An 11,772-nucleotide genomic window follows, 5' to 3' on the forward strand; every position below is an offset into this window, starting at 1 on the left:
TTTTTCATCTGTTCTGGGCTAACACCTGAAGAGTTCTTAAATGGTGGCAGTGATTAGGAGGTTCTAGTGTATAAACGCTTAAGCAAAATAACATAGAGAATGAAAAGGGGCCACTGTGAGCATCTAGTTTAGAGATCTTGGAACCTCCTAATGATGTGAGCGCTGATCCGTTAGAGAGGCATGTGAAAATGCTGTGCTTCTGGACTTTGTCCCCTTAAAGCTCATACTTGTGGCCTTCAGTAGTCTAAGAGACCTTTTGCATGCTTGTCTCTGGCATTTCACAGACTGTTGGAAATACGACCCGTGCCACTATGTTGGATTTTTCTGCCAGCACATGACCCGCAGTGGCCTTTTTCCCATCTTATAATCAGAGGCATAAAAAGCTTAATGAGAGACCTAGAGTCTAGAAGCACTGTCTGCTGAGCTGCGCTTGAAGTGCTCATGAGCTGTACGTGATTTCCAGTTCCAGTTTTACCATCCCTGGTYTCTAGTCTTGTCTTCTGCATGGCAGAAGAGTTTCCTAAACTAATTGCAATTTCACTTAAAGCATTTCTCCTACCGAAGAAATTCTTAACTTAGGATATCCTGTGTTGGAAAACACTGTTAGATTTTTATACCCTGCTTGTAATGTCTACCAGCAGATGTGTAATGCAAAGGAGGAGTTGTTTTAATTATTTGTATTCACTGTCACATCCCGGACTTGCTACCTTCCAGAGCCTTGCATAAATCCATTAGTATGTGAGTTAAGCCTCTCTAAAAAGGGATGTGTTTTCTTCTAGCTGCAGTTTGAATCCTCAGACATGGACAAAAGCTTTAGCATGCTCTGGAGATTCAGTACTGTTTTCTCTCTGGATCCTGAGCAAAATCCTTGGCTGGTTTCACTGAAGGAAATAAGTCTGTGTATTTACTAGAGTCAAGAAGGAAGTTGGCAGTGAATTCTCTTGTGTCTATTGCTCAATGAAGGGCTGACCACAAAAAACATATACATGCCTTTTGGTCCACTAGCTCTTAGTACTAAGCTCTCTTTCTTCAGGTACTTCAGCATCTTGACTTCCTTTTTCTGCTGTTTTAACCTACCAGTTGGACTGCTGCAGCCTACTCAGATTTTGAAAACCCAAACTCAAATATCATTTTACTTTTGATATGTCTGCAATTTTGTGTTGTGGCTAGGGCATGTCCTGTGTTTCAAAGGATTGTCCAGGGAATCCAGGTGTAAAACTAAGTGGGGATAAAGGTGTTATGATGAGAGAGCAGAAAGGAGAAGTATTAATGGTTTCTGCAAAGGAACAGGAGTTTTGCCCAGGTCAGCATTCTCTCATCTCCCTTGGCAATAGTTTTTGTATTCTGGTGCTGGGAGTTGCACATATATCCAGGACCTTCTGTTTGTCTCTGGACAAGGAGAATCAGTCAGTGGAGCACTCAAAACCCCCTGGTAGGGGATGACCTTGAAGGAGTAGATGAGCTCCTGGGAACTTCATAAGAAGGAAATGAATTGGAAATTTCTTTCTTTACTAGCAGGAGATTGCTGTTGTATTCGGTTTTAACCTGTATAATTTAAATAATATTAGTTCTGTGCCCTTATAAAAATATAGGAACCTCTCATTTTGTAATGTGCTGGAATAGCTTGCTACCATACCTTCTGTTAGTAATTGTTGCTTTCTGGTGAGAACAAATTTAGTCCTACCAAGTTACTGTTTGTCCTCTCACTGTCCTGAGTACAAGGAAGCAAAATAGCTGTCTATGGGGAGAGGCCTTGGGTTACAAGCATGACAGTCTTGGGGTGAAAATGTTAGGATCATCAGAGCTGTCTGTGACTAAGGGTTTTTGCTAGATTTTGTCTTGTCTGCTTCACTGTTAATAAAGCCACTTCCTGTGAAGATTTTTATTAAAGCAGGCAGAGAAAAGCAACTCACTCGTACCATTCTGTATTTTAGTGGAGGACTTCTGGAATGATTCAAGGAAAAGTGTATGCACTGCTTTCTTGGATCTTACTGGAAACCTTTAAAATTCTTACTTACCTTGGATATAACGTATAGGCAGGCGAGAGGGCATTACCCTCCTTTATTTCTCTTGCAAAGCTCTTTTTAAAACCTATGTGTTTGGGGATGGAATTAAAGCTGAGGGTATTCTGTGTGTATTCTTTTTTTTTTTTTTTTTTNTTTTTTTTTTTTTTTTTAATTTCAGTTCTGTGGGTTTCTTTATTATTTTGAGTATTTGATTCTCAGCTGTAGTTTAGTGCAGTCCATCTTTATCTTAAATGCCAGCCGAAATGTTTTGAGTGTAGTTCTTCCTTGTCAAAATGTGGAAGCTGCAGAGAGCGTCTTTGGGGAAAGAGCTCYGTCACCAGGGCTGGGGCTGAAGGTGCTCAGTGGCATTTCCTAACTGGGAGAGTCTCAGCATGGTGCCAGCCTCCACCTGACGGAGAGCTGCCTCTTCCCAGCACGTAGTTGTTTTCAACTTCGTGCAGCTGTGGCAGCAACAGCCATCTTTGCTGATGGCCTGTATAATGAAGAAAATGAACAGGCTTTAGTTCCTGGGTGTGCAGATAGCTCTGATCACATAAGGCATGTTACTGATGCTCTCAGTCTTGTGCAGTAAACCAGCCTGTGCTGCAATTGCCTTGCTGGCTTTTGCAGCACCATCGTGAGACTGTGATCTTCACCCACTTAAAATAGACTTAAGGTTAGTGGTTTAAAGGAGGAAAAATGGCAGGGATTTTTTTTTTCCTGATAAAGTTCTCAACAAAAGTCTTGAGGACTCGGTTCTGAGAGTCTCTTTGCATTTCATACTGGTGTCATCCTGAAAATGCCTAGAAAGCAGCTGACTTGCTGGGTCTTTCTGTGACAAGTGCTGACAGACCAAAGAACAGCAGTCAGAGAACCTAAGGCAGGAGATGTAAATGCCGCAGCAGATCTTTCTCTGTCTAGTAGCTGAGAGTTGGACTTTAGAGAAGCCTCCAGAAATTTGGYTTTCCATGTTCTAACATTTCAGACGTGATGATGGAAACCATGAAATAGAAGCATGTAGGACACTCAGTGGCATCCCCCCCTACAGCTGTCRGCTTGCCGGTTTAGGCTAACTTTGGCTATTGGAGATTGCTGATTTAAAGAAGGTTGATCAAACAACTGTCTTCATCAGAGAGGAGTCATTTCTGTTTAACACTTGGATTTCCTCTTTCAGTGAAGGACGTGATATTATTCCAGACAGCCTCCTGTTCCCTAAGTTGCTAAAGCGTGACAGTGACTTGAAACCTGTGGCATCTTGTATTTTCCTGAACCGTAGTTTTCATTGTATATGCAAAGCTATGTGTTAACCTAATAAAAATGTTTTGTCCCCCAGGTTAATCCAGAAACTTTCCAAATGCATGTTACCATTTAGTATTTCTCTCCCTTGCACATGTACACAAAAATGCATAGTAATTTTAAKGTGGATACCAGTTACTGAAGACGCTGTTTCGAAACACTGCTCAATGAAATCCAAAAGGTTAAGCAAAGTCAGATAGGGTAAGCAGGTACTTGAAGCTTAATCACCTGTGTAAAGCTAGGTGAACACCAGGGATGAGATTTTTGAAATTACCAGAAGATCCAAGATTTAGCAGTTCAGGCTAAATCACATAGTTAATRGATGCTGTAATTTACAGTTTGAACTTAAGAGTAGATGTGTGAGAAATAGCTCTGTAGGTTTTTTTTTTAAAAAAGATAACTTTTCTGTCAAGAATTTTAGTTGAGCAAAGAAACTCATAATTAAATGCTAGCAAGTTTTTTAATTTCGTAGGTGTGCTTTTAGAGCATTAATTAAGTTAGAGATTTAAATGGATTGCCACCATCATGAGAGTGCTCTGTTTTGGGGCCCTGGTTATCTAAGCTTATATCCTCTGCTTTTTGGCATTGCCTTGGACTTTTGTAGTCTGACAACGGCCAGATCAGCGTCCCTTGGCGCCTGGGTCAAAGGAGCTTCTCAGAGCACTGACAGGGCTTCTCAGTTGTGTTTTGCTTGGATGGGTTTTTGTGTGGGTTTTTTTTTTCCTGATGACGGTGAAGAGATTCTTCTCCTTGGCAAGCAAAATCCTTCTGTGACTCATTTCCAATCTTTAAGAACAGAATAGCTTAGAATAATAAGAATAAATAAATAAATAAAGGCTCATGTAACGATGAGTATATGCTCTAGTCATTTTTCAATACTTACTGTGATTATTCCYGTTTAACTTTTATATCCAGAGGAAAACACTGGCAGGGAACTTTCTTTAGTTTAAGGCACAGGTACGGTTCTGTCATCAAGCATTTCCTTTTCATAACCAGTACTGGTGGTTTTCCTACTGGTAGGGCAGGGTGTTGACGGGCTGGAGCGAAGGTCTCTGAGATCAGCCTGGGAGATCCTCACAGCTGACTCCAAAGTTGGATCACACATAGCTGCAGTGATCGCATAGCTCCTACAGGGTATTTTGTCATCAGCCTGTCTTGCTTAGAAGATGCTCGTTGAAGTTGTTAGGAAGGACAGTGCTGTGGAGAACGGCCACTCACCGCTTAGCTTTGAGAAGGAAGGTGAAGGAAGAAATGGTAAACCAGTGTGCGACTTGTATTTCTCAGGAACAAAGTAGTATTGTCACGAGGAAAATGGTCTCTTAGATTGATTCCTCCTCTATTCTTGTTCACTGTTGTAATTTAAAATTTTAATAATTGAATATTTATTAATTTGACTCATTTTGAAGTTGTAATTTAATATCAAAAGAAAAATGAATGAATGTGTCTTTATATATGTTACATTGTTGCAAGGTAGTGTGAAGTCCTTATGATAAAAATCTTAGGAACCGCTTTTGATACAAATTAGCAGCAGAGACTACAGTTTGTGAAACAAACTTTTTGTAAAGCCTGAATCCAATTTTCAGCTAACGGTCAGGAAAGCTGTTTTTAAACAAACAATCCCAAACTTTGGCCAGGTCTCCACKGCTAAAAGTCTTGCCAGCAAGAGCTGCATCAGCCAGGGGTGTGGAAAAAATCATACACGCTTGCTGACATCGTTGTGTTGGCAAAACCCCAGGTGTGGATGCAGCTGTGCCGGCAGAGGAGCGCTTTTATCAGCTTAGCTTATGTCGTTTGGGGAGGTGATGCAACTACGCCAGCAGAAAAGCTCTTCTCTTGGCATACGCTGCCAGTGGGGGAGGCTCTGCCAGCAGGGCCGTAGCAGCAGGGCTCGGCCCATGAGGTCCCGAGCAGCAATTGCAACTGGAAATTGAAAGGAAAAAGCAACTCTGAGCGAAACAAGGGCCCCTCTCAGTTATTTTTTACATGAGAAGACAGTTAAGAACAGAGCAGGAAGAGCAATCCAAATTTTAAAATGAAGTTTTAATGCAAGAAGTATGTTGAAATCATACGGCATTAGAGTGCTGCTGGCCCTTCAGCGGTTGCGGGTCCATCCCGGGCCGCGCTGCGAGGTTTTGCCGGATGTCTGCGCTTTGCGCCGCCCTGGGCGGACGGCAGAGGTGCGTCTCTCCGCGGGAGCGCTCAGAAGCCCCCGTCCGCGGCCTTAGGAGGACAGCCGTGATTACATCCACATTCCCGTCATGCTTGAATGTGAACAGTCGCGCTGGAGCATCTTCGTGTTTGAATAGAAGTTTAAATTCCTCGCCAGGCCGTGTTTACATTTTTCAGGAAGAGAGAGATAGGATTCCTGCTGTCTGCTCGCTTTCCTCTTGCCTTCAGCTAGCCGGTGACGAGGTTTTACAGAACGCTGTTCCTGACATCTTAAAATGAATAATTTAAGGCACAAAGTGTTGTAAGAAGTAAAAATGCAACCAAAAATACTGCAAACCAGAATAGAAGCTCTTTTTCTCTAGTAGTAATTAGCAGTTAAGGTTAAGACCGGATTGTTTATGTTGACTGTTATAGAAGCTGTATGTATGCGTATGGGATAAGTGCTCCTTTTTAAACCTTAACCAGAACGGTTGTATTTTTGATTGTTTAATGCTTTTTGAGGACTCTGCCAAAGACTTTTTGAAGAAAAGAATAGCGTTGTGTCAGACTGTTTGTTCCGCTCATTATGAAAATGTTTTGAAGCTCGATGCTCTGTCATTCTGCATTGCTTACAACCCTAAAAATAATTGCCTGGCGTTACTGGAAGCAGAACGGTCTAGCTGCCCGGCTTGCGCTGGTATGGTTAAAATCCGTCAGTGTTTCCATTACAAACTCAGAGGGAGGGTTTAATCTTTTTTTCTCATTTTTGAATCATGCCTGGAAGAAATTCTGAAGCAGAGCTTCAACTCGGGGTATAAAACTTCTGAGGGGTTTGATGTTTCTAAAAATCTTCTTAAAAAACCTAAAGAGGAATGAGATTTTGATACTCGGTTTTGAACTTTTAAATGACCATTTCATTCTCTTTTTGGTAGTAGTTCAGTTGGGCAACTGCACTGTTTCTACATAGCGAAGTTGGCTGTAGAGTCTGCGAGTGCTGCGGTTTGCTGTTCTGTGTTGTTGTCGTTGCTGCGTAATAAACTTTGCAATGCACCAGATTGAAAGATTTCAAAACCTTCCCTGGGAAACGCAGAAGAGAAACAGATGATTATCAGGAGGGATCTGATCACTGCCTTTGCGCTTTTCCCCCACCCACAATTTCGTTCCAGTTTCCCAAGGTTATCTCCAGAATAGTTTCACTTTTTTGTGTGCTAAGGCGGCAGTTTCATGGATGCTTTAAACGGACATAAACTGTAATCCCCTGCTCTGCCTACGCGCTCCCGGCCTTGTGGCAGCCGAGGAGCTGCTGTGTAGCACTAAACCACATGTGGTGAACCAGAGCAGGGAAAAGGAGTGGGGTGGGTGGGTTTTTCTTCTTCTTCTTCTTTTTTTTTTTTTTCTCTTTTTTTGGTTCAAGCTGTGGCTTACACAAGCTCTTGTGCTAGTCCAAAGAGGAGGGTGGCACAGGGGCGGGAACACAGGCGAGTCTACAGCTGCATTTCACTTTCTCTCTCTATACGTAGATAGATTTCCCCCTCCACCGTAGTTTTCCTCTGGGGTCACAAACTGGGTCTTTACTACAAGCTTCCCGAGCCGCGGAGGCTCAGGCCTCTGCAGGAAAGGGACTCTATGCACTAAATACTTCTTGTCAGTGAAAACCTTGTAGTCAGTAGGTTTTTACTGGCAACATTAGCTCTCTATATTCATTAAAATACTCCTCACTTACAGCACCACAGACCTGTTTTTAAAACTTTCTGCACCGTGTCTTGTTATGCTGTGGTTAAAGGAAATGATTAAGACTGCTCTATTGCAGATTTTCTCCAGGATATTTTAAGGTTCCATTAGGGTCAGATTTTAATAAAAGTAGCATTATTAAGGAATATATAGGAGTGTTTATGTGCTTATTTCCTTTTGAAGCTTTAATTATTTGTAATGATACAGAGTCTTTTTCTTGAAATTCTTGAAGTAATTCACAAATACTGAGATCAGTGGCAGTTTGAAAATAACACTAAGGGACAAAACTAAGTTAAAAATCTGGTCCTTGAGAGCTGTCTAAGGTCTATTTCTATCTTAACAAAAAGAAGCGCAAAGCCAGCAGAGATACAAAAGCATTTTCTAATTATTTTTATGTTTCTGGATAGATTAAGGAAGTGACATAATCTTAACATCTGCCACAAAAAAATCCTTTATGACACGTAGAATTGTCTTAGCGAATTAAACTTAGTTTATACCCGTTAAAACTTAGAGCAGCAATATCTCTCTTTCATTTTCACAACAGTTGCCCCAATGAAGAGTGGTGAAACCCTGTGAGTGATACGCAGCAGAGGTTGTATGTAATTTCAATCTGTGTCACGTGTTGAGAGTCCTTCAGAGGATAGTTTGGTATCTTAAAATGTGTCTGTGCATCCTGTCCTGAACATGGTGTGAGAGCAGGTGTATTTGGTGCACAGAAGTGGTCACAGTAAACAGCACCGAGACGATGTGCGTGTTGCGTTTGCTGCCTGTAGTTAACACTACCCCACTTTTTCCTTTGCAGCAGTCCATCGTACCAGCCCACCCAATGGCTCCTCCTAGTCCCAGCACCACCAGCAGTAATAACAACAGTAGTAGCAGCAGCAACTCAGGATGGGATCAATTAAGTAAAACGAACCTGTACATCAGGGCACTGCCTCCAAACACCACTGATCAGGACCTGGTTAAGCTATGCCAACCGTAAGTACTTTGCTTAAATAAAGATTACAAAACGATACCTTAAAAACTCTTAATAGGTGTGCAGTATGAGTGTTTGGATTATGCAGGAAGAAAAGGAGACTCTTAAAGAGTCCTTATCCTGTGCTATGATGAGAATTTTCCACGGAAATCAGGAGGAGCAGAGTGTGCTTGGTGCTTTGGAGAAGCAACGAACAGCATAAAAACAATGGTGAACATGTACAACCCCTTTCTGAAGAAATAGCTATGGTCTCTCGTACTCCTGCCTGTTTCTGGTGCTGCCAAAATTGCAAAAAGATGAAGGTTAGCACCCAAACGTGGAACTTAAGAATCTGCAATAGAGGGTTTCTGTTCACTGCTAGCATAGGTCTGTCAGTACCAACTCCTCAAGTAAGTGTTCTGTATCAGTATAAATTATAACTTACGTTTTGAAGCTTACCCTAGTTTCAGGCTGATTTGCATTGACGGTTGTATTTATGCTTAAAAATAGGGCAACCGTACAAGAATACCTGTTAATGACCAGAATTCCGGGTAGACGTGGCTTAGCAAAAGGTTTTTCAGGCAGTATTGATAACATGATTGTTTTATTTGTGTGAGTTCTTTTCTCTTGTTTTTTAATATTTACAGCAACATATGACTTCTGATACTTTTAAATACGGGTTAGATACCTAGAGATTCTGTGTAATTATGTTGTTTATACAACATTTTTGTTTATGAATGTTTTACTGACATATTTTTTTTWAAAAAAAGTACTTAGTACTTCTGAGATCATTACTAAACCAAAATATTTAGCTATGGTTTTGATTTCTACCTATAAGAAAAGACCTAGATCTCTTATTTCTAAACGAATCAAGAGTCATTCGGATTTATATATAAAACTATTGGTTGAGATTCTCAAAGTAATCTCATTTTCACTTTAGCATTTTATTAACTAGGTTATTAAAAAAAAAAAAGAAAAAAAAGTTGCCCAAGATCACAATGCAACTTAGCAAAATATTTAGGTAAACCCATAAATTTTGAGTCCAGCTTTTATTAGACACTTTTATGTTTGTGAATATTGCAAAAAATGTAACACCTAATTTTTAGAGAATAATTTCTTAATTTTTCATTTTTAACAAGACTTTCCAGGATAACAGTCACCTCTCTATTGATAAGTAGTCTTAGGATTATAATAAAAAGAAGACTTACTATTATTTCTTAAAAGAAATTTTCATCTTTTGAAATGATGAAGAAACCTTCCATCAATAACATGCACACTGTCGCTGTAGCTCCTGAGTCTTTCTGAAACATTTTGGTATGCTTTGGTCTTAGGTGCCACAGACTCATGAATATCCTAGCAAAAGATACTCAGCACTTTCCTGTCATTAGTCCTTTGTTTCTTGGATTGTCAAAGATTCTGGCTTTCTTGTTGTTGCTCATATATGTGTTTGTGTGTGTATATATATGTGTGTGTGTGTATTTTTTATATATATATATATATATATATATATATATATATATGTATATGTATATGTATGCATAAATTCTAGTCAAATCAGCATACCTTTTATAAATAAAGGGCAAAAACTGCGACCATGCAGTTTAAATGAATTCTGAAGTGATTTTAATGACTTGAAAGGCTTTTGCAGTTCTTTCTGTAAGATATTTCTCTCCTAAATGTCTGTCTTGAAAGAGATCTTCAAAACCTTGAGAGAGAGATCAAAATTTTCCATTTCTACTGAGGAACAAAATGAGATATCCAGGATTTTTAGGCTTGGAACATCTTTCAAAAATCTGGATAGTCTATTAAGAGCCTTAGACTTCTCTACCAATATAGACCCTTAGCAACTAAGTTAGTGTTTCAGTAAGTTAGAGATGACAACGCTCCCTCCTTCTTCATAAAAGAGCAGTAATCCACTTCTATAAACTATGGAGAGTTTCAGATGCAGAAATTTTCCTCCTACAAATCTGCCTAAGCTTCCTGGAAATAGAGAGCAAGATATTTTTGTAAGCTGACCTAGTAGTAATATCTAGCTGCCTTGCTGGAACATCCTTTGCTACTTGAGATGCTTATAATTGTTGGAAACTTCTTAAATAAGCTTTTCTATTCATATCATTAAAGAAAAAGGTAGATACATTCTGTGTTTATTGTTATCAATTAACTATGCAGAGTCTTCTCTTTCTCTGTCTTTTTTTGAATTAATACCACCAGCTCATTCATAGAAAAAAGAAAGTTGAGAGTTATAAAATTAATAAATGTGTATTTATAGATTTTATTTTATCCACTTTAAACTGAAAGAACAGATTTTAGGTTTAGTTTTGTATGTTTATTTGCAATATTTTCTAAATAGATACAGAGTATCAACCTATCAAATAATGATGAGAAAATGAAACTCATTGTTCATTTTCATTGTGTAAGCTGAGGTAATACAAAATAAATGAGGGATTAAATCTTGAACTTGAAGGTAGTGGAAAAATCTGCTTTTTACTCCAAATGTCTTTCGTTAGTTCTCTACAATCTTAGAGTTTTTTTTTTTTTTTTTTTTTTTTTTTTTTTTTTTTTTTTTAACAGACTGGCTCTTGCCCCCCTAAGAGGGAGCACCCACTAGAGTCCTTGATACTGAACCCATTGCAGAAGGAACACAAAACACACAAGGCTGCTCTGCATATTGCAGAAATGGTGTTGCTAGTTGGCTGCTCTCAATGGATGTACAGRAAGGGGTCACTGCCATTACTTTTTATATCTGTGGAGTTTATACAGCGTGACTCTGGAAGGGTTATTCTGTTGTCCCTTAGTTGGGAATTTAACTCGTAGAATGTTTGACTGTTGTTAGGTAAGATAGAAAAACAGCTCTAGGTTGAAGAAATAATGGTTAAAACCCATCAATTATTGCTGCAAATGCCAGAAATGTCCCATTTACACAGATTTTCCCTCTGATCAAATCTGATTTCATTCATATGAAGACATTGTCTAGTCCATTCTTCCAATACTTATCTCTCAAGCCTTAGTATCCCACTTCAAACAAATCTGGTTTCAGTGATCTTGGATGTAGCTAGCTGTGTGACGCTTCTCCTTGTAAGGAGAAAAGTTCATTTGTCCAGAGAATATAAACAATTGTGTGTGAAACTGTATGCACCACAAGGGCATTTATATTGTTCTGAATTAAACAGCATAAATGTTTACTTATTTTCCCGTCCTGAATGACAATGTGGATTTGTATACTATACTAAAAAGTTATTAGAAATGATGGTTATTGTAGAGAAACATTATTTTAAAATATATTCCCTCCGAATACAGTGCAGAAGAATCGACGGAATTCTTGCGTATGTGCGTCTGGTTGTACAGCGGCTTGTGTTTGCTTTAGTCAATCTGTTTGCGTTAGCTCTTGCTAACAACAGCTAGCAGTGCTAGTTTTTGACATGTTTTTATTTTGATTAACTTTTTGGTGAATCATTAGAGAAATTACCAAATTATCGAAGTGCTGGGCTTGCTTTCTTGTTGTAGCACAGCCACGCAGTATTTACGAATACAGTTAACAAATGTTCACTGTTTTTGTGGAAACGTACTTTCCTGGCAAGAGTGCGATTTTGCCGATATATGTCTCTACAAATCTGTTCCTTACCTGCATCTGCTTGG

General features: G+C 39.3%; 1 protein-coding gene across 5 annotated transcripts in view; it reads left to right on the top strand.

Moving 5' to 3' along the window:
• The window catches only part of RBMS1 (RNA binding motif single stranded interacting protein 1), a 149,036-nt gene that overhangs the window by 75,626 nt on the left and 61,638 nt on the right, over positions 1–11,772 (top strand). For all 5 annotated transcript variants that reach the window (XM_085325883.1, XM_085325882.1, XM_085325884.1 and 2 more), the window contains exon 2: positions 7,984–8,159. In XM_085325883.1, coding sequence (XP_085182009.1) covers positions 7,984–8,159 — 176 coding nt within the window. The remainder of the gene's footprint in view (positions 1–7,983; positions 8,160–11,772) is intronic.

The sequence above is a fragment of the Rhea americana genome, unplaced genomic scaffold, assembly GCF_003343005.1.
Source record: "Rhea americana isolate MKP2758 unplaced genomic scaffold, rheAme1 scaffold_124, whole genome shotgun sequence".
Lineage (NCBI taxonomy): Eukaryota > Metazoa > Chordata > Aves > Rheiformes > Rheidae > Rhea > Rhea americana.